Raw genomic sequence first — 24313 nt, forward strand, 5'->3', positions numbered from 1 at the left:
TGAGTCTTTTTAAAGGCTTTTCAGATTGTGAATTTTCATTAAGTTAAAATGAATATTGAGGAATATTATAATAATATAAGATGAATTATAGTGGCCTGCTTTCATTTTGTGTGTTTCTCTGCAGCCTGACTGGACATTTGTCTTGGGAGAACAGGCTCAGGACATATCAGTACCCTCCTTCTCCCATTCTTCTTCCTCCATTCTTGTACTGGGTGAGAGGAACCTCTTCTGTCTCCGGGATAACGGACAGATCCGCTTCATGAAGAAACTGGAATTTAACCCTAGCTGTTTCCTACCCTATCCCTCGGGTACACTTTATTTTTACTCTTCTGTACAGGAGAATTTCATGGCCAGACTCTTTATTTTCGTTTGGCTCTCAAGATGCTTTTACAGTAGGGAGAACAGGTATTTGATACATTGCCAATTCGGCAGGTTTTCCCACTTGCAAAGCATGTCGAAGCCTTTAATTTTTATCTTAGGTACTCTTCAACTATGAGTGACTGATTCTGGATTTAAGTAATTAATCTGCATTTTATTGAATGATAAATAAAAGACTTCTACATGCCTTATAAGTGGTAAAACTTGCAAAATCGGCAGTGTATCAAATACTTGTTCTCCCCACTGTAGGTCTTGATGTTTATTGACTGTGTTGGGAAGATTTCCACTTGGCTGCAATTCATATTGTCAACGGTAACATAAAAACATTTTTAACAAGTAGATATTCATTAACAATGTGACTATTTGAAATTCCACCTAATGTTGAATGACAACTTAAACAGAGTATCTCTTAAAATTGACTTTCACGTGTTTTCTCATAGTTGTTGTGTCGGGAAAAGAGTGCAGACAACGCTGGTCTGGTGCAGATCTTTTAATGCTTTCCCTCTGGCCTTCAGCCTCACAGCTGCCTCAGCTGGATCAAATCCCTAACCCTTTATCGACATTCATCTTTCTGTCTGTCTGGTTCTTTCTTTTGTCACGTAATAGTTTTGGCTTTAGTTGCAATACAACATTTCTTCACCTCCATGATAAATGACATGACTCCTAACTAAAAGAATGTGATAAACAGATGACAGATCTATTCAAACACAAGCATTATTATTTGATTATTTGATTAATATTAAATGATGTAAGTCATGCAGTGGCCTTCAAGTTCTATTTCAACTAAACCACATTGGGGAAGTTTTGAAGTGATGTGTTTGACAAACCTTGACACCATCAAAATTTGTTTTGAAAAAAATGGGTGGAGTCCCAAAAGGTTTATATTTAATTTTTCATTAAACAGTTTATGTGCATGCAAACAAAAAAAAATGTACTCAAGAGCCAGTAATCATGCCAAAGAAAGTAGTGAGATCAGGCTTTTATCATTCAAAAAAAGTTATTTATTAGACAGAAAGTTTTGAGAAGATTTTCCATTTCTCTTGCTACAGCTGAACATTGAGGTGTAATGGCTTGTGTATGTAAACCCCACTTCCTTAACCTTGCTTTACATCTTCTACGTTCTACACCTTAGGGGGAAAAGGCAGAAAAAGGACTGGAAAGAGATGAAAAAGACAGAATTTGTAACAGTAAAGCAATTATAAAAAAGGGTGAGAGGAAAATTAGCTCAGAAACACGTAGAAGGGTGAGAGAAAGAATATAAGAAACATCAGGTTAAAAATAACAACTGCATTCAGATTGCAGATCAGATTGGACCTCTTTCTATAATTAGACTGTAATTTTAAGGAGTCTTCTAAGATATAAGGTGTGTTTGCTCTGATGTGGCATTAACATACACTCTATCATTTTGACCCCTGCACTGTAATATCCTGCTGACCGCTGTTACTATATTATAACTTCTGTAAGCTTTGTTTTGTGTGTGGCCGTCACCTCAGATCTCACTAGGTGGTAACTGCACCATTGGTGGATTGACTGGACGGTGTGAATTGATACATAAGCAGTATTTATATTCCATGTTTCCAGGCTTGGTTCACAAGAGAAAGTGCCTAAACCTTATTTACAATACACCTATAAGAGCAGACCTCGTGTCCAAATGAAAGATCTTGATGACAGCATCTTTTATATAAACCAGATGTGAAATGTAGAGAGATGATTTTTCTGTAGAGGAGAGTGCAAGCAGCACTCATTCTAAAGGGCAGTGCCACCCACCACAGGAATTTGTTATTCCTGTCCACGGTTGTTAGATTTGTGAATATGTGCCTTGTTTTATGTAACTAAGAATGAGAGACAAAAACCTCAAATGTTTACTCCTATGAAACTGATGCTGACTTTCTACCCACAAGACACCAATGTGAATAAATGCAATAGTTTTCTTTTTTTTTACAGAAAAATACATATTTATTTGAGTCAAGATGTTCAAAATGTCTCTGACTTTTATCTTTTTTTTACTGCTACATTGACTGTAAGCCTCCCTTATGACAATATTGACCGAAAGGTTTAAACATTGACAGTTTTTCTGTCTAATCTCCTTTTTCTGTTATTATTTAGTGAAAGATGGCACCACAAACCTGCTGCTGGGTAACCACAACAACATGCTGCTGATTTACCAGGACGTCACTCTGAAGTGGGCAGCCCAGCTCCCCTTTGTGCCTGTGGCTGTTCGTGTTGCCAGCTTCCCGTGAGTTCCCCCTCCTGTGAAACTGAACATTTGGATTTGATGTATGCACAAAGCATGTAATACATATAGAGCTTGTGTTATCCTCATCTGACAGACAGTACTGTCGCATACAGAGCCCTTCATAGTTATTGTCACCCCTGATGAAGATGGGTAAAAAAAAAACTTTTTTTATTGCAGTGGCATTATTTCACACCAAACATTTTACAACTATTTTTTATCATTGGAAAAACCAAAAAATTGATTTTAAGAAATAACTTTATATATTATTTAATATTTAATATTAATACTTTAATATTTTATCAAATAGTATTTCGGTCTGTTAAGGGTTGTCCTGTGAATACCAGCCCAGTAAGGCGATGGTATTAGGACAAAATAGAAAGGTGTGAGATGAGCTCTGACATTATTGAACAGCAAAACTCTGCACACATGGAATGAATTCACACAATTTCTTAAAATACAAGAATTTATTAACAAAAATAAGTCAACTCAAAGTCAAACATATTTCAATCAACAAACTCTTTACTATGCTAAAACAATTCAACTAAACTACCAAGCAGAATTAAAGAATAAAGAAGACTAATGGACTATGTACAATATAAACAAGTTGATTGAGAACCATGACCCAAAGAGTGATGCAACATTACCATGCAATGTTATTTATGTTTGAGAACCAAGGATTATCTTGAAGAACCTGGAAATGAAGTTAAGTTAGTCTTGGAACCAACTTAGGCAATAATCAGCAAACGTTTAGACAACCATTCACAATGCAAGATCAGATAAAATATTATTTTAATAAAATAATGTTTTAAAGAATGATCTGCTGAATAAAACCAACCTTCTGGATGACTAATTCTCAACGGTGTCTCATTAGCTGCCTTTATTTATTAAAATAATATTTATAGAAATATTATTAAGGAAATAGTAAAATATTTAAGGAAATATTTTGGAAAAGAACCAAATCTTTCTGGAGAAATGGGCTTACATATGCAAGCACGTGTTCTTAGCTGTTAGCAGTTAAAGCTAACAAAAGAAGCTGATAGCTTAGCACCAGAATCAAACACACATCTTTAAAATACCAGGGTTCATAAAAGGGTTAAAATGCATAAGCGCGGACGACGCGTTATGATCAATCTTCTGTGTTTAAAATCACCCTTTAAATAAAGTTTTTCTTAACTTTCAAAACACAGAACACAAAACTGAGCTTTGTTGGGCCAACCAAACTGCACGTTACCACGGTGATGCGGTCTCCGTTGTCCTCCTTCCAGACTGGGAAACCGCTCCACTAGGCGTCGTAGAGAGAAGGTCTCTGCAGGGAATTCTCTGCAAACAGTTTGCTTTCTGTAGATCTCAAAGAGAAAGTTAAGCAACGCTTGTACCTGAATCACCCTCGAATCTACCGGATACACATACAAGTCCACTGCCCCCCCCCCCCTTTCCTGAGTTGGGCTGGAAGTCGGTTTAATGCAATCATTTTGAAAGTTCCGGAAAAGTCTGTACCGCATCCTTCATGTTGTATCCATAACTGTGGGTCCCAACATCTGAATATTTAGGAATTTTGAATTCCCATGACATAGACTCATTTCTCTTAGCCATGATTTAAAATGGGAAAGACAGGAGAACGTGTCTCCAGTAGAGCGAATGGGTGTGGATTTTGTAAGCCGGGAAGTGTCTAAAGAAAACAGCTACTCTGTCAGATCAACAGAAGAAAGTTCCTCACAGTTCCAGTTAAACAAGACTGGATGAGGACCCAAGTTTAACCTTTCACCACAGCTAATGAGGAAGATGGCAAGGGAGGTAAAAAAGCTAGGTTTTAGGTAACTTAGTAAAAAGTGGATTCCAAGGTTCACCAAGTCTCCATAAAATTTAGTTTGAAAGCCTTTTTCCAGATCTCTACCAGGGGAGGCAATACTTGTGGAGGACTCTTTAGAATTATACATATTTGCTGAATGCAGGGGTAAATATTCACATGAGCACTAATGAACATGCAGCAGGTATGCTGACTCAGCTTTCAGCTTGTAAAATATAACCAGCAGAGTGAGGAGGAGCCAATTAGAGCCAATCCAGGGTCTTTCGTCAAGCAACTACAATCAAACTGCAATTTGATACAATTACAACGTAAAGCACAAACACAGTTGAAAAATGATGTGGTCTCTGATCGTGTGTTTGCGCATGTGTGGTTTAGATGTAGGAGATACTGTGTGTCTGGGTAGCTGTTTGGTTTAGTTTGAGGCTGTGTTGTTTTTAAGCTTTTGATAGTCATCGGGTCGTTTGGTGCGTCTGTGGGACACGGAGCAGTGTGGGAGAGTTACACAAATACACAGCAAACCATGCAAAACAAACACACACAATCACTCCAGCAGCTTGCTGTGGATGTCTGTAGATTTACCGCAGTGTTCCAAAACGTCTTGCTTTGCTTCAGGGAAACACTGGCTTTCACGATCAGGCTCATTTTTTCCATTCTAAGCCATCCACAGACGTTTTTACAAGCTTAAACACATACCCAACAATTCAGAAGACGTCCCATGGAAAATAACAACTTCACACGGTCATTCATTGCTTTGTTCTACTGTTCATTCATTCTTTATTAGAGATGCAACACAGATTTCTAGTTTTCATCAAGGTCGTTAGTGATTGAATCAGATTTCCATTCGTCAGATTCCAATGCTAACAGGACATAAACAATCTGCTGCTGTCAGATAGAACAGCACAGCTTCAGGCGTCTGGAGGGGTCAGTGCCTTAGTGGGTAAGGGCTGTTTTTGGCAGGGAAAGAATACAAACACACCATCAAGCAGGTGGTCATAATGTTAAGCCTGATAGAAGTATGTCACTAACCTACGTCTGATGTTATTCAAACAAATGAGCATCATAAAACATGCTGTTATTTATTGTATTTACAGACCAAACAAAAGTGGGAGTTTTCAGTTTTAAATAATTAATAGGAAAGTATTTGACCTGCTGATCCGTGATCCGAACCAATCATCGGAAGATTGGCTACATTTAGGATGTACGTCTCAAAGTTAAAATAATAGCTTATCCGGACCTGTGAGAATGAACCTCCTGTTGAAAAAGAAAACCGTTTTTCCTCATGTCAATGTTTTCTTGTAAAACAAACCCTTTGTCACATGTCCAGACTCAGAATCAGAGCACCTCAGAGCGGACCGTGAATGTGGTCACAGAGCTGCATCAACCTAGAATGGGAATGAATAGGGAGAATGGGTCATACTAAATGCTGAGACTGTTTTATTTGCGGATCATGGTGCTGATTCTGCAAGTCTGGTTTGCTGTTTGAAAACACACAGAGCCCTCAACATAATGAGGTCACCGTCTTAATAGCAAAATCTGTAAAAATTCCTATAATCTTTTCAGCATGAAAAATGTTCTCTTAACATTTGGCCCGTTTTCTGGCAGTTGTCTTGTTCTCCTGTTATCTGTCTGTGTATGATCCACAGTTATTGTTGCCCAAGTAGCCAAACCAATATGTTGTGAGAAATGGGTGTGTTTATGGTATTTCTCTTATTTTAGTGAATATGACAATGATGTACTTTTAGAGATATGTTTCTGCAAAGGTTTGACCTGCCTCTGTTAATGTCCCTTTATCATCGTTTGTCATGTGTTTCTTATTGCAGCAATTAAAGTGAAAGTTTCATACTCACAAACCATCCTGAGCAGGTGTGGAGCCAGCTGTCTCATGTCTGCATTTATGTGAGGATTAATGTGTTCGTGTCTTACTGAGCTGGAACAGAAATCACGCACGCACAAACACATCTGTGACAAGTTAGCACACTGTTAAAACATTATTGCATCACTCAGCATTTCTTCATGCTCTCCATCTTATTATCTATTTCCACATTAAAGCCGGCACTGGGCTTCGCCTTCTAGTATCCTTAAGGAATAGTGCTGAAGTACAAAGAAATTGCCAAGCACAGGTTTTTAGCATATGATGGTTGTTACACAGTTAACCCTTTCCTCTTCTGTCCTCAGGGAGCTGAAGGGAGTTGTGGTTAGTCTGAGCTCAGATGGTCATCTTTTGAGCTCTTACCTGGGTACAGACCCTTCCTTCTTCTCAACTCCTAAAGTAGATGCCAGAGAGGCTGATTATGAGCAGGTTGATGTTGAGATGAAGAAACTGCAGAAGTTCATCAGAGAGGCCACAAGGACTCAAGGTGAGGGGATATTAGTAAAGGAGCCCTCTAATGCTCTGGATTTGAAAACGACTTCCTGACAAAACCAAACTCTCTGTTTCATGGATTCTAAGTAACTGATTGTAATGTACAAAACTAGAAGCGAGCCATCTTAAGGTTTGATCCATGGACTGTTTTCATTCACTTTTCTCCTCTCTTGAGGACTGGCTTGAATTGCTTTTTTTGGAACTTTATAGACTAAGATTACAATGCCTTTTAAACACATGTTTTTTTAGGTGACAGTAGAGGCCTTTATTTCACAATATACAGACAGGAAATGTACAATAGGGGAGGACATGCTACAAAGGTAACATGTTTGGGAATTTAACCTTGGATGGCTGTGTATATATGCTCTACCTCTACACCACGTGCTGCACTCTGTTTTTTCTAAGTACCACCAGAGTAATTATGAAATACTGCTGGCACTGGTTTGGACTGCTTGTGTTATGCCATAAAAATGAAAGTAAGAAAAAGACCTTCGGATCCACTGGCATTGCATGATTGTCTAAAGAAATATAATTAATTAAGCATTCTATTGTCACCCAAATATGTACACTTTTAGGTTTCAGCGTGAAAAAAAAACCCTGGAAGGTTGCATGAACTGGGAATTTAATGGGGGGAAATTTTAGGTTTTTCACCAATCTCAAATCTAGACTCTGCTGCCTTGCAAATGAGGAAATCCATACTTTGTGAAATTCATAAATACTATAGGTATTTCTAAACAATGCTCTCAAGGCCGCAGTAAGTCCGGTTGCTTCTGCACCTTTTTTCTTTCACTCAACTTTCCATTTGTATTCTTGCAGCTTTAGCTGCGACTGCTTTCCCTCCTTGTGGTGGAAGGCATCACTCATTGTTTAGTGGACAACTGTCAGGACAGCAGTCCTTCCGATGATTGTGTAGGTCATAACATGTCCATAACATTTCTCCATTAAAAATCCCTTTTTTAATCCTGTCTAAATTGCAAACAACTGATACCAAATTTCTTCTCAGTACCAATAAAAGCAGCCCAAATACTACCAGTGGTACTTGTACCACAGTTTGACACCCGTGGTTTTACTGAAAGCCCTGATGATTATGTCACTGCTTTATATGCTTCTAATAAATTTACATTTGAGTTAAATGTTGAGTAGGCTGAATGACATCTTAAGACATCAGCGTGTAAACTGAAGCTTGGGAACTACTGGTCTTTCAAACTGACAGGACAGTGACCAAATTAAAGGCATACTGCCAAATTATTCACTCACGGATAACAAGGCCAATGTTATGTAGTGGCTATAGTGAAGGCCTGTCTTTATTTCCATATAACATGTATGAACAGAGATGAAAAGGTGTGTATGAGCTAGGCAGTCTACAAACTTGAAGGAAGGAATGGACCATAATTCTAAAGCATTTGATCCAGGTCATACAGCTTGAACTGCAATTCTACCAAATACTGAGGAATGATTTACATTTCTGAATTTGAGGAAGGTAAAATCTCAAAGCGATCTCTCCGTATTCTGGCGTCAAACAGAAATAATTTTGGTGATCCTAATTGGCCCAAAACAGGAACAGTTGAAAAAAAAGGTTTTATATTTCTATACAGTGTATGTAAATATCTGGTTTAGGCTGGAAGTACCAATGTTTTCTGACAAAAGGATGCCTCTTTGTTCATTTAAAACATTGCATTTATAAAATAATTACATACAGGGGAGTGTCCTGTGTTGGTGTTTTAAAATAAATGCCTTTTGTCTTAGATATACTTCCCAAATCTGATGCTGCAGAGGACCTGTCTGTCAAGGCTACTGTGTGTTCCTGTCTGGACACATCATCGGTAAATACAAGAAGCACATGTGTTCTTTATGCACACATAAAGACATACATGCTGAATATTTAATCCCTAAATTATCTCTCTACAGCAAGCTCTCATCCCTGATATTGATGGTCTGCCTGTGCCCTCAGTTACTGTCCAGGTAAAATATTTTAATGTTTCTTTGTCTCCATAAAGAGAAAGTATTCCCCCTTTAATTCTAGGATTTTGTGTTAGCTGACTGTCTAATATGTTTGTGCTGGTTTGTTGCATTTGGTTTTCTGCAAGCTTGGTGCTGTGCATCAGTTGTTCCTGCACAACATTAGGAAAACCTGTGATGTCATAAAATTGGTGAATGACTTAAATAAATACTTAACTAAAAGGTGTTAATGTCTTTTTGCTCTGGGTACATTTTGAAAGTCGAACCCCTTATATTGAACAGTTTTCATTTGTATTCATTATTTCCATCTCAAACATGGTTTTTGTAAAAAGAAATGTACTGGCTTGTTTAACCGTGAAACAACTTGGTTGTTTATACATGATTATTTACTTAAATAACCAAAGTCAAACAACTGGAATCTTTCTTCTTGGTTGCTTGATCTTTTTTTTTTTTTATCGGGGAATCTATTTTCACGCTTTTTAAACACGCTTTCGTTTAGTCAATCAAACATTTGCATCAATAATTTTTTTTTACTTTGGTCAGGTCAGGAGAAGCTTATTAATCCCTTAAAGGGACATTTGTTTACAGCCACCCAGTCCACATACAGTCCAGGAAGGCACGGACAGAAATAAACACTTTATACATACTTTAGTGATAAATATAATGTGCAAGCAACAGTTAAAACCAATCCTGCAGCATTGTGGTGTATGAAACACACATTTACGATGAAAAAGAATATTATAAAGGAGCTGCTGCAGAGTTATTTAAGACCAGCATTTCAAAGTCTAATCACAGATGGGATAACAGATTTAGAATATCAAATTGTTTTTGTCAGGGGCAAAAGATACCTCCAACCTGAAGTCATCAGAATAAAGCCTGAAGATGAAAGATGAAGATGTCTTTGTTTACTCTTTGGTATCATCTTCTCTGCAGGTAAAAGTAAAGGCCAGCTCTGTTCTACAGTCTGCTAAGCTTTCCGTTTGCGTCCAGCCTCCTTTGGCTGTGTCTCAAGACCAGTTTGGTTTGGAGCAAATGGGTAAGTCTACGGCTCTTCCTTTTTTTGTTCGTGTGTGATTTATGCTTGTGACTTTGTTTAGCTTACTTGCTCAAGCAGACGGATGATGAATGGTTCATTTCTGATTTGTTTTGAATCATTTCCAGGGTTTTTGCTCAGCTTTTGCCCTGTCTGTGTCTTACTTCCTCTGATTGAACCAGAGTGTGAGGACATGATAAATACTGCAATATTAGAAACTTTCAACAGATTAATGATTTTAAATTTGATTGATTTGATTTTAAAACACAAACTTCAACTGTAGTTGGATAGTTCTTTGAAATGGCAAAGGTTCAAATAATGCACTGTTAAGAATGTAAGGCCCCATCTAATGTGGTGCTGTGAGGTTTTTTTTAAGGGAAATAATGCATGGCCTTAAGCATCTGGTTTGGTGTGAGATCTTTCATCTGTCATCAATCACTTATGCTCTTCCTTAGGTTCTGTAAGGCTCTGATGGACATGTTTTATGTGTTGAACATCTCGTCCTAGTTTCATGGTGTACTCCACAGAAACCAGTCTGTGTGAGTGAGTGAGAGAGAGGAGTGTGCTAACTTTTATTTGTCTGGCTCTTATCAGTCACCTGGCTCTCACGCCATGTCTTCTACTGCTGGTCTCTTTCAAACAGAGGTAACGCTGAACTGAGTCACCCAGTCAATTTATGCTCTCAGCCTTTTAACCCTAAACACCAGTACTCTGTCAGCTCATTAAAACAACATTAGGCATCCTGTAACACAGTGATTGCAGCCTGCTTTAAATTTGTCTCTCTGCTACTTATTGTTTGCTTGCGTAATTGTGGAAGCTGATAATAGCAAATTAGAACCTATACAAAAGGTTCTCAAAATGTGCTATAGTCTGGAAAATATCTCAGCTTTTTCTACTTTAGTGCTTAGAAGTAAATCTCATTTTCTACTTTAGTGACTACAAGCATATTGGGATAATTATTCCAAATCATTAAAGTTTACAAAAGCAATATTACAATATATATATCTACACACTTTAAAGGCTTTTATTAGCAAATACAACATATTTATGCAAACACTTCAGATTTACAGTGTTAACCTTTTTGAGAACTTTTACCCTCTGCTCTGCCATCAGTTTCGGAAGAAATCCTCACTGATGGTGACTCACTCCTGTTTTTTTATAACTTGGAGCTGATCAGTTTCTTTGCTCCTGCCACAGGTTCTCAGTGAGGTAAAGTTCTGTAAAGTTTTCTGCCCACATTTCGAACATTTCTGTGTTCTGATTTGTGAGGCACTTTCTTATGACTTTTGCCCTGTGACAATGGGGTCCCTCATGCCGGAAAATGCACAGATTATCCCCAAATTACCGCGATTGTAGGAAGATGTTGCACCTGGAGGATGTCTGTCTTTATTCAGTGCAGTGTGTTGGCCAGAACTTCCCTTGGAAGAGATGCACTCCCCACACATGGATTGCATCACAACCCTTCACTGTTTCAACCTCATAGAAACTCCTTTTATGCTTACCTTTTCTTCTCCAAACAAACGATTTTCCAGATCTCCCAAACAATGTAAAAAAGATTAATGAGAGAAAATAACTTTGTTTGAATCGTCTGCATTCGAAACTTGGACTTCCTGCAGAATTTCTCTCTGTTGTTGATTTTTGTTTTTCTTGGTCAGAAGTGGTTTCTTTGTTTCTTTTCTTGTCACAAGATCATTGTAGAAAAGCATTTTCCTGAGTGTGCATGCAGATGCACTGATACCCACCTACTGCCAGTTCTGAGCTATCTCTGCACTGATGGCTGTACAATGATGTCATATTCTGGAAAGTCCTGGTGAATACTAGACACCGTTGGACGTCCTGAAGCATTCTTCGCTTCAAATAACCGTACACTGAAAGGTTCTGATGATCTGAAGTGCAATATTACTAGAAACAACCGTCTATCATGGGAAGCCATTTTTATTCCAAAACTACCTGACATGAAAAAATTACTAACAGAAAATTAGTTTCCTCTACTATTGTCCGAACTGAATTCATAGAGTAATACAAATCACCTCCGTCTCAGCTTCATCTGGGCATATGACCACACTGAAAGAAGTTAACACTAATTTCATGCCATGGCAAATACAATGAAGTTGGGTATTTCAGTATATTTAGAAAGTTATGATGACCTTTGCAATGAAAACTGATTTCTGATCAGAATATATTTTCCTGAATACATGATGAAAACCATCCAGATTCATCATTCACCAACCACATTGTTATTGATATACCAGATAAACATCTCTACAAACTTAAGAAAAATCCTGGAAGTTTAGCGTTGAATTTTCTCTATTTTGCTTTATTTAGTTATATTTTATTTAATTACTGATTTAAAAATAGTTTTTGTTGCAGAACAGTAACAAACCTAAATAAGGAGAAACATTTCTCCATGGAGAGAAAGAGCCGGTGCTCTAAAGATGACATACTGGTGCTCTGTATTTCAGGAGGTTTTGTTGTCTGTTAAAACTTTTTTATACTAGTGGCTCCTCCTAAGGAATAATAAACCAAATGTAGCAACTCCCTAAAATAGGAAATTCACGCCAAGCATGAATAATCTGCTCCAGGCTTGGTTTGTACAAACACATCCCAACCACAGCAGATTTGTCTGGACCGAGTTATTAAATGAAATTGTGTTACCTTATTAATCTTAGCTGCTTCTCTTTTAATCTGCAGATTTGTCATAATGTAATGCAACTCTCACTCAAGATTATGAGGTCACATGTCAAATGAAAGTCCACATGCTACACTAACACAGAGTGAACCGTGTTGGCAGTTATTTTGAGCCACGCACTCAGACATAAAAACCTGGATTACCAACAGAAAATTCCCCTTTTATTGTAATTCCAATACGGCTTCTGACGTTTGCTGAAACCATCATCCATCACAGAGGAGTAGACACCAAGCTCTTTGAGAAGGACCAGAGTGGATTGTGAATTTATGATTTCAAGATGTGAGAAGCTTTTGTAGGCAGTTGGAGGACCATCCATTTATTCTAAGACTTGACTCAAAGTGACCACTGCCTACCTATGATTCATGATCCATATATTCAGAAATGTAAAGTGTTTTACCACAGCATTCTTCCCTGTGTCTGTTCTGTACATGACCTCTGCAGCTGTTAAAGCAAGCATGATGCACCTTTTGCACAGCATGGTACCTTCCCTACAAATGTTTAGCCTTATTTTCCATTTACAGTTGTTCCTTTAATATTACACACTCACCTGCCCCTTTATTAGTTACACCTGTCCAACTGCTCGTTAACGCAAATTTCTAATCAGCCAATCACCCGGCAGCAACTCAATGCATTTAGGCATGTAGACATGGTCCAAACAATCTGCTGCAGGTCAAACCGAGCATCAAAATGGGGAAGAAAGGTGATTTAAGTGACTTTGAACGTGGCATGGTTGTTGGTGCCAGATGGGCTGGTCTGAGTATTTCAGAAACTGCTGATCTACTGGGATTTTCACGCACTACCATCTCTAGGGTTTACAGAGAATAGTCTGAAAAAGAGAAAATATCCAGTGACCATATATTTTATAAAAGAAGAAAATCTACATGCAGTGATCTTGATCAACTCAGTTGCATGTTTATGTAGCATTAATCTGAACACTATCTGTCTACACAGGACAATTACTATAAGGTCTGTGGTAACACTGTATAGAGCAAGTGGAAGAGTTGTTTGTAATTTAATCATAAAAATATAATCTGCAACCTAAAGTAAAACTTATTTGTGAGAACAAACAATTAAACATTTGCCAGCAAAACTCAAAAGCAAGTCAAAAATAAATTCTCTGAAAAACATCACATGGAAGGAAAACTGCAGGATGTGTCTAGTTGGTTTAGTTCCTCTAAGCTTTTCCCTTTGGCACCAGCTCTTCAAGTTTCACTGTTTATGTGGAAGATCAGAGGCTGTGAGTCATTACCCTGTCACATTTACACCACCAAAGAGATGCTTTGTTTATATGAGTTTAGGTAGCATTCAAGCTAGTCAAATCCAGAAGCCTCTGTAAAGCACACATTCTAGGCAGAACAATTACACACACAGTCACAGGGATATCAGATTTTTTACAAATGCTTATCCATGGCTGCTTAAATGCATTCACATGACACAAGTCATTATAGCAGGCTGTGAAAATGTGGCCACTGTTTTTATCATGCTCTTTTATTCCTACTCCCAGAAAGCAACTACTGCATTATAGAAGCCATTTAAATGCTTCTGGCTATGGAATATAATAGCTGCCATGCCATTACACAGAAATACACCTGCTAGTATAACATTGCAGAGGACCTTCCATCGACTTCTGTCCACTTTGGAGATCTGATTCATCCCTAAACACTGATTCTACTGACCCAACACTGGCACTAATGTGATCCTTGAATCAGACAAATTAAATACAGTCATGTTTTAATCCACTGAAAGACTTTATTTCAGTGCATTCAGATTGAGTGTAACCATTCATTAAATGACATTTTGTAAAAAGGGAACCACTTTAATTATTTTTACTGGTATAAGATCAGGGCAGCTTGACCATCTGCCAGAACTGGTCAATGTTATGACTGAAATTACAAGGAATTAAATCCTGTCTTTAAAGTAATAATAGCTCCTAATATTTTCAATATTGTTAATTAATGCATGGTTTGTACACTCATACCCTTGTATTTCTATCTAAATAAATTATTTTTAATCTGAGGTGATGGTAGCTGTTAAAGAACTATCTCTATAATGTTTGTATTAAATAAAATGCAAGAGACTGTTAGATGTTTAAAGAAGACAATTGAGATTCATTGATGATCTTTTTTAGTTTAGACCTCCAAAATAGAAATGCCCTTTCCGTTTCAGTTTTCTATGTTTTGTTTATAACCAGATACAGTCTAGCTCACAAATATTCATACCCCTGGCAGATTTAAATTAAAAGTAATTTTTTATTTCTACCAACATGTTTCTTCTGGCTGGAAGTTAGATGAATGTTTTGGATTGGTCCAGCCAGAGTCCTGAGGGGAATATGTGGAGGGAGCTAAAGATTAGGGTGATGGCGAGGAAGCCTTCCAACCTCAAAGAGTTGGCACTCATCACCAAAATAATGATGGAAGCATAGAAACAGCTGCTCAGCAATTAAAGGAAATGTTTGATTGCTATATTGCCAATAGAGATTTTACCAGTGATTATTAAGTAGGATACAAAGAAATTCCAAACACAAACTATTTTCTGTTAAAATGTGATGATAAAAAATATATATTTTAAATTGATTCTCTTTTTACATTATTTTTTTTAGCATTTAAGAGTCTCATTTCCTATCAGAAGCAAACTTCTTAGTTAAATCCAAACCTGGCAGGGGTATGAATAGTTTTAGGCTTAACAGTCATTTCGATGCAGTTTTTTGTTCTTGATTTAAAACTATAATTTGTACTATAAAACACCGGTTGGCCAGTAATTGTACTACAGGGCCACATGAATAAAACAGTTTGTTAGTCTGTATACTTTTACATGTACATGAACTTTGTTGACATCCTATTTATTCTTCATCTACAGGGGTTGGACAATGAAACTGAAACACCTGTCATTTTAGTGTGGGAGGTTTCATGGCTAAATTGGACCAGCCTGGTAACCAGTCTTCATTGATTGCACATTGCACCAGTAAGAGCAGAGTGTGAAGGTTCAATTAGCAGGGTAAGAGCATAGTTTTGCTCAAAATATTGAAATGCACACAACATTATGGGTGACATACCAGAGTTCAAAAGAGGACAAATTGTTGGTGCACGTCTTGCTGGCGCATCTGTGACCAAGACAGCAAGTCTTTGTGATGTATCAAGAGCCACGGTATCCAGGGTTATGTCAGTATACCACAAAGAAGGACGAACCACATCCAACAGGATTAACTGTGGACGCAAGAGGAAGCTGTCTGAAAGGGATGTTCGGGTGCTAACCCAGATTGTATCCAAAAAACATAAAACCACGGCTGCCCAAATCACGGCAGAATTAAATGTGCACCTCAACTCTCCTGTTTCCACCAGCACTGTCCGTCGGGAGCTCCAAAGGGTCAATATACACGGCCCGGCTGCTATAGCCAAACCTTTGGTCACTCATGCCAATGCCAAACGTTGGTTTCAATGGTGCAAGGAGCGCAAATCTTGGGCTGTGGACAATGTGAAACATGTATTGTTCTCTGATGAGTCCACCTTTACTGTTTTCCCTACATCCGGGAGAGTTACGGTGTGGAGAAGCTCGAAAGAAGCATACCACCCAGACTGTTGCATGCCCAGAGTGAAGCATGGGGGTGGATTAGTGATGGTTTGGGCTGCCATATCATGGCATTCCCTTGGCCCAATACTTGTGCTAGATGGGCACGTCACTGCCAAGGACTACCAAACCATTCTTGAGGTCCATGTTCATCCAATGGTTCAAACAATGTATCCTGAAGGCGGTGCCGTGTATCAGGATGACAATGCACCAATACACACAGCAAGACTGGTGAAAGATTGGTTTGATGAACATGAAAGTGAAGTTGAACATCTCCCATGGCCTGCACAGTCACCAGATCTAAATATTATTGAGCCACTTAGGGGTGTTTTGGAGGAGCTAATCAGGAAACGTTTTCCTCCACCAGTATCACGTAGTGACCTGGCCACTATCCTGCAAGAAGAATGGCTTAAAATCCCTCTGACCACTGTACAGGACTTGTATATGTCCTTCTCAAAATATTAGCATATTGTGATAAAGTTCATTATTTTCCATAATGTCATGATGAAAATTTAACATTCATATATTTTAGATTCATTGCACACAAACTGAAATATTTCAGGTCTTTTATTGTTTTAATACGGATGATTTTGGCATACAGCTCATGAAAACCCAAAATTCCTATCTCACAAAATTAGCATATCATTAAAAGGGTCTCTAAACAAGCTATGAACCTAATCATCTGAATCAACGAGTTAACTCTAAACACCTGCAAAAGATTCCTGAGGCCTTTAAAACTCCCAGCCTGGTTCATCACTCAAAACCCCAATCATGGGTAAGACTGCCGACCTGACTGCTGTCCAGAAGGCCACTATTGACACCCTCAAGCAAGAGGGTAAGACACAGAAAGAAATTTCTGAACGAATAGGGTGTTCCCAGAGTGCTGTATCAAGGCACCTCAGTGGGAAGTCTGTGGGAAGGAAAAAGTGTGGCAGAAAACGCTGCACAACGGGAAGAGGTGACCGGACCCTGAGGAAGATTGTGGAGAAGGGCCGATTCCAGACCTTGGGGGACCTGCGGAAGCAGTGGACTGAGTCTGGAGTAGAAACATCCAGAGCCACCGTGCACAGGCGTGTGCAGGAAATGGGCTACATGCGCTGCATTCCCCAGGTCAAGCCACTTTTGAACCAGAAACAGCAGCAGAAGCGCCTGACCTGGGCTACAGAGAAGCAGCACTGGACTGTTGCTCAGTCGTCCAAAGTGCTATTTTCGGATGAAAGCAGATTCTGCATGTCATTTGGAAATCAAGGTGCCAGAGTCTGGAGGAAGACTGGGGAGAAGGAAATGCCAAAATGCCAGAAGTCCAGTGTCAAGTACCCACAGTCAGTGATGGTCTGGGGTGCCGTGTCAGCTGCTGGTGTTGGTCCACTGTGTTTTATCAAGGGCAGGGTCAATGCAGCAAGCTATCAGGAGATTTTGGAGCACTTCATGCTTCAATCTACTGAAAAGCTTTATGGAGATGAAGATTTCATTTTTCAGCACGACCTGGCACCTGCTCACAGTGCCAAAACCACTGGTAAATGGTTTACTGACCATGGTATCACTGTGCTCAATTGGCCTGCCAACTCTCCTGACCTGAACCCCATAGAGAATCTGTGGGATATTGTGAAGAGAACGTTGAGAGACTCAAGACCCAACACTCTGGATGAGCTAAAGGCCGCTATCGAAGCATCCTGGGCCTTCATAAGACCTACGCAGTGCCACAGGCTGATTGCCTCCATGCCACGCCGCATTGAAGCAGTCATTTCTGCAAAAGGATTCCCGACCAAGTATTGAGTGCATAACTGTACATGATTATTTGAAGGTTGACGTTTTTTGTATTAAAAACACTTTTCTTTTATTGGTCGGATGAAATATGCTAATTTTGTGAGATAGGAATTTTGGGTTTTCATGAGCTGTATGCCACAATCATCCGTATTAAGACAATAAAAGACCTGAAATATTTCAGTTAGTTTGCAATGAATCTAAAATAAATGACTGTTAAATTTTCATCATGACATTATGGAAAATAATGAACTTTATCACAATATGCTAATATTTTGAGAAGGACCTGTATATGTCATTCCCAAGACGAGTTAACGCTGTATTGGCCGCAAAAGGAGGCCCTACACCATACTAATAAATTATTGTGGTCTACAACCAGGTGTTTCAGTTTCATTGTCCAACCCCTGTATAAGGTCCAGCTTGTTGATGGGCCCATTGTTGCCAGCCATAGCAACTTTAACTATTCTGTAAACATCTATCACAAGGTTTAGGAGTGTGTTCTCAGTTAGATGGAAAAAAACAGAACTGCAGCCTTTGCTCTAATTTATCCCAAAGGTGTTGACAAAGGTTGAGGTCAGGACTCTGTGCAGGCCAGTCATGTTTCCCCACACCAAACTTTATACACCTGCAGCCACGGGAGTGATTGGAACACCTGAATGCATTGATTTGGTGGTTGGATCCAATACATTTGGCAATATAGTGTGTGTTTATGATTAAAATCTCTAAATAGTATTTTTATTGGCAGCTGGTTGCAGCAATCATTACAAATGAACAACAAAATGTTCCATGCCACGCTGAAAAATAAAATTTTGTACTGTTGCCTTTAGTCTGATAAGGGTTTTCAAGCTATAATCTCAAGGAACACCAGTCTGTGTCTTTGCAAACAGTCACTTTCAGTGATTTCAGTGAATAAATCCTTAAGACTAGGGCTGCACAATGTTAGGACACTGGGTTGGAATATTATTGCATTCAAAACTCTGACCAGATGTGACCTGTGGGATGTAAAATGCCTAGGTCTGTCAGAAGGACAAGATAGCTTAGGATACTGTTGGTAGCTGACAGTGTTATTTTCATCAAACGGAGTCTGTTCTATGAGGTAAAGCTGTTTTTATGTTCCTCATTGGATCACCTTCTTCTGCTCACTAGTCATCAAAGTAGTTGTGACAAAGTAATGGATGTTATGTGAAAATCTGTTTGCAATTTAGAGAAACACCAGCAAGCAACAAGCAATAGAATAACACTGCTGCTGTGACACCTTCTCAGTCTGGTTTTCATTATTGTTTTCTTTTACACTCTCTTTCTCTTCCTCGATTGTTTTATGTCTCCAGGAAAGTAATTTTGTGATATAGATTTTCTCCAAACATATAAACACACAGACTGCATGAGTAAAATGCAAGTGTCAGTGTAAGTCTGTTTTTTTAACAGCAGCTGTTGGCTGTGTGAGCATACTTTACCTGCATGTGTTTGATTCCCCAGCTCAGTATGTGTCCACATGTTTGCAAATGTTCATTATAGGTGTGAATATGAGATTTAACAAAATGCATAAAACAACAAAGCTAAAACCTCTATGATGCATGTGTGAGTGCAAACATACATGCACTGAACGATGTGTGTAAAGAGTAGGGGAAGTAGCGCCCTCTGACTTTTATTGTTATTCTACTTTTTATTCGTCTCAGATGGCGACTCAATCCCCTGTTCAACACACTACCTTCTTTGTTCTGTCTGTCGTTCCCACTCGTAAGTCCTGCTCCCTCCCTCTCTTCACTCATTTTCTCGCCATTTCATTTCATCTTTTCTTTTTACAGATTCTTTAACTTGTTATTCTTCTCGAACGTCTTGTAACTTCAGCTTTATTCATTTAGGTTGATAGAAGTATGTATGAACCTTTTAATTTGTAATCCATGACTTTCTATTTCTTGTGATATGAAGTGACAAAAAGGCCCATTTCTCTTAGCCATTGTTCAAAATGGGAATAACAAGAGAACATGCGGTCATAGTTAGGAAGTTATTTGTTGATCTTAAGTTTCACATGAAAATAGTTACTCACCTGTGACCAGTAGGGCCCATCAGGGACTATCTTGTAGCAACACACCGAGGAGACATTCACTGTGAAAGAACTGCAGCAGAACATCTGTAGCTAAACTGTCTCTATAGTAGCCTTTTATTTTAATGACTGTCCACATCTTTACTCAAGGAGCCAATATTTGTGGATAGGACCATATTTCTGCAGTCAGCCGGAACATTCTCTGGTCATTTAAGACAGAGATTCTGCTCTGATATCCAGTTCAGCATGGTACTTACATGTCAGTATGTTGAATTTATTAGGGCCCAAACAAATATTTAAAATTTTAAACGAATTATTGAATGTTGGAAGCGTTTGAAAAAAAAAAAAAGGATTGGTCATTGTTAGTGTGTTTATGATTTTGAACAAGCTTGTGTTATGTGTGGCCCGAAACAGTGATCTGACCTAATCCTGATCTACAAAGAACCACAAGGTCATTGTATAACACTTCACACATAGATCATACACACACACACTGGAGGTCCACTATAAGTACTAAAATGTTATGTTTAATATTTGTTTTCCTGCCATTTGTTTTATTTTAGATATTATCTGCATACGGTGAGAAATGGACAGAGAAACATACACATACCTCTTGCTTCTTGTGTGGTATTGATCCCCATCTTCACCCCTCATTACCTCTAACCTTTCATCAGTTTCCGACATCATTTTAACCTGAGCCATCAGGTACTTTAACCTGAACCCTGACAGAGAGAGTGAGCTGGCTCTTGCATGAATACACAGCATGACTGTCTGAAAAGTGACAAGATGACTCTTGGCAACTGTGAGGCACCTTTCTGATTACATTTAGGCCGCAAAGCAGGCTGCAGCACTGGAAACAAATTAAGCTTTTCTGTATTCCTTTCTGTATTTACTTTTTGCTTGTTGCAGACAGATGTGCTCAGAAAGATTCAAGTAATAGTTTTTTGATCTAAAAAGTTGCAGAAGGATCTTTCTGCATATCCTTAAGTATGACGTTTTGTGTGAGACGTTTAAAGATTAATGCCCCCTGTCCAAATTTTATTTTTCAAAAGAGAGATCCATAAAGCTTCTTTGTTCTTGTCTCTGTTAACTTTCTGTTGGTATGTTTATTTGTGTTAACAGTTTTCAGACTTATTGCCATTTGATCCCTTGAGTATACAGAAAGAAGTGAAAAAGAAGCAAAAAGCATGATAAAGGGATGAGGTGGCAAAGTTTTACATTAATATAAGGCAACAATTCCTGAGAGGAACTAACGGTTGAGGAAGATGTTGAAGCAGTAAGGAAATGTCAAAAGCAAACAGTTTCTGAAGATGGAAAAGGTGATGTAGAAAGTTCTGTATGGGAAACGGAAAAGAATGGTACAGTAGTAATGCAGGGGATTTCAGTTACTTTAAGGAGTTTGTTGTTGTTGGATGGGGTGCTAATGGCTTAATGTGCATGAGAACACTGGGACCAGTCTGAACAGTCTCACCGGTCGGGCACAGAGGTCAGTCAGACACATTACCTGGTGCTCACAAGTTTGATGTGCACGACTCTTGTTCTGGCCTGTCCAAATGTGCTTAATTATATGATGAGAAGCTACAGAGAAAAAAATGAGAGAAAGAAAAGGGAGAGGAAGAGGGATTACTTTGTGTCTCCTTTGGTGTTGTTTGTTGGTCTTACCGGACTGAGAACACTTAAAGCACTTAAACCAGTCTGACCAGTGTGACCTGCAGGGCAGAGAGGTTAAAAGCCTTCTGATGACAGACTGACTGACAAGAAGGAGGGAACATAGAAGGCAAAACCTTGGCTACGAAAAGACATAAAAATGAATTGCTGGAACAAAAGAGCTCTTTTGTTACTGGTTTATAATAGGAGATTATATTTTGAATTTGAGCTCATTTGATCATCTTCTTTTCATCTATTGTGTATGTATGTATGTATATATATATATATATATATATATATATATATATATATATATATATATATACAGGTCCTTCTCAAAATATTAGTTTATTGTGATAAAGTTCATTATTTTCCATAATGTCATGATGAAAATTTAACATTCATATATTTTAGATTCATTGCACACTAACTGAAATATTTCAGGTCTTTTATTGTCTTAATACGGATGATTTTGGCATACAGCTCATAAAAACCCAAAATTCTTATCTCACAAAATTAGCATATCATTAAAAGGGTCTCTAAACGAGCTATGAACCTAATCATCTGAATCAACGAGTTAACTCTAAACACCTGCAAAAGATTCCCGAGGCCTTTAAAACTCCCAGCCTGGTTCATCACTCAAAACCCCAATCATGGGTAAGACTGCCGACCTGACTGCTGTCCAGAAGGCCACTATTGACACCCTCAAGCAAGAGGGTAAGACACAGAAAGAAATTTCTGAACGAATAGGCTGTTCCCAGAGTGCTGTATCAAGGCACCTCAGTGGGAAGTCTGTGGGAAGGAAAAAGTGTGGCAGAAAACGCTGCACAACGAGAAGAGGTGACCGGACCCTGAGGAAGATTGTGGAGAAGGGCCGATTCCAGACCTTGGGGGACCTGCGGAAGCAGTGGACTGAGTCTGGAGTAGAAACATCCAGAGCCACCGTGCACAGGCGTGTGCAGGAAATGGGCTACAGGTGCCGCATTCCCCAGGTCAAGCCACTTTTGAACCAGAAACAGCGGCAGAAGCGCTTGACCTGGGCTACAGAGAAGCAGCACTGGACTGTTGCTCAGTGGTCCAAAGTACGTTTTTCGGATGAAAGCAAATTCTGCATGTCACTCGGAAATCAGCTGCTGTTGTTGGTCCACTGTGTTTTATCAAGGGCAGGGTCAATGCAGCTAGCTATCAGGAGATTTTGGAGCACTTCATGCTTCCATCTGCTGAAAAGATTTATGGAGATGAAGATTTCATTTTTCAGCACGACCTGGCACCTGCTCACAGTGCCAAAACCACTGGTAAATGGTTTACTGACCATGGTATCACTGTGCTCAATTGGCCTGCCAACTCTCCTGACCTGAACCCCATAGAGAATCTGTGGGATATTGTGAAGAGAACGTTGAGAGACTCAAGACCCAACACTCTGGATGAGCTAAAGGCCGCTATCGAAGCATCCTGGGCTTCCATAAGACCTCAGCAGTGCCACAGGCTGATTGCCTCCATGCCACGCCGCATTGAAGCAGTCACTTCTGCAAAAGGATTCCCAACCAAGTATTGAGTGCATAACTGTACATGATTATTTGAAGGTTGACGTTTTTTGTATTAAAACACTTTTCTTTTATTGGTCGGATGAAATATGCTAATTTTATATATATATATACATACATATATATATATATATATATATATATATATATATATATATATATATACAGGGGTTGGACAATGAAACTGAAACACCTGTCATTTTAGTGTGGGAAGTTTCATGGCTAAATTGGACCAGCCTGGTAGCCAGTCTTCATTGATTGCACCAGTAAGAGCAGAGTGTGAAATCACAGCAGAATTAAATGTGCTCCTCAACTCTCCTGTTTCCACCAGAACTGTCCGTCGGGAGCTCCACAGGATCAACATACACGGCCGGGCTGCTATAGCCAAACCTTTGGTCACTCATGCCAATGACAAACGTCGGTTTCAATGGTGCAAGGAGCACAAATCTTGGGCTGTGGACAATGTGAAACATGTATTGTTCTCTGATGAGTCCACCTTTACTGTTTTCCCCAATCCGGGAGAGTTACGGTGTGGAGAAGACCCAAAGAAGCGTACCATCCAGACTGTTGCATGCCCAGAGTGAAGCATGGGGGTGTATCAGTGATATCATGGCATTCCCTTGGTCCATGTTCATCCAATGGTTCAAACATTGTATCCTGAAGGCGGTGCCGTGTATCAGGATGACAATGCACCAAAACACGCAGCAAGACTGGCGAAAGGTTGGTTTGATGAACATGAAAGTGAAGTTGAACATCTCCCATGGCCTGCACAGTCACCAGATCTAAATATTATTGAGCCACTTTGGGGTGTTTTGGAGGAGCGAGTCAGGAAACGTTTTCCTCCACCAGTATCACGTAGTGACCTGGTCACTATCCTGCAAGAAGAATGGCTTAAAATCCCTCTGACCACAGTGCAGGACTTGTATATGTCATTCCCAAGACGTATTTACGCTGTATTGGTCGCAAAAGGAGGCCCTACACCATACTAATAAATGATTGTGGTCTAAAACCACGTGTTTCAGTTTCATTGTCCAACCCCTGTATTTGTATATAAGTGTTTAGTTCTGGTTGCTTTGATGATTATGAATTACCTTCAATGAAAACTAAAAATTAAGTTTTGCAGAAAATTACATTTTACATAAAACCAATACAAATGTCCCTTTGGCTTAATCCTTCGTAGATTCAACAAGGTATTGGAAACATTACTCAGAGAGTTTGGTCCATATTGACATGATAGCATCACACAGATGCTGCAGATTTGTCGGCTGCATCCATCATGTGAATCT

The 24313-nt window shown here is 39.0% G+C and overlaps 1 protein-coding gene across 2 annotated transcripts in view; it reads left to right on the top strand.

The window, feature by feature from the left end:
- The window catches only part of bbs9 (Bardet-Biedl syndrome 9), a 220473-nt gene that overhangs the window by 24026 nt on the left and 172134 nt on the right, over nucleotides 1-24313 (top strand). For both annotated transcript variants that reach the window (XM_047361863.1, XM_047361864.1), the window contains exons 8-13: nucleotides 125-308; nucleotides 2485-2614; nucleotides 6597-6778; nucleotides 8530-8606; nucleotides 8692-8745; nucleotides 9676-9778. In XM_047361863.1, the coding sequence (XP_047217819.1) occupies nucleotides 125-308; nucleotides 2485-2614; nucleotides 6597-6778; nucleotides 8530-8606; nucleotides 8692-8745; nucleotides 9676-9778 (730 nt within the window). The remainder of the gene's footprint in view (nucleotides 1-124; nucleotides 309-2484; nucleotides 2615-6596; nucleotides 6779-8529; nucleotides 8607-8691; nucleotides 8746-9675; nucleotides 9779-24313) is intronic.

This window comes from Girardinichthys multiradiatus, chromosome 3, assembly GCF_021462225.1.
Source record: "Girardinichthys multiradiatus isolate DD_20200921_A chromosome 3, DD_fGirMul_XY1, whole genome shotgun sequence".
NCBI classification, from domain to species: domain Eukaryota; kingdom Metazoa; phylum Chordata; class Actinopteri; order Cyprinodontiformes; family Goodeidae; genus Girardinichthys; species Girardinichthys multiradiatus.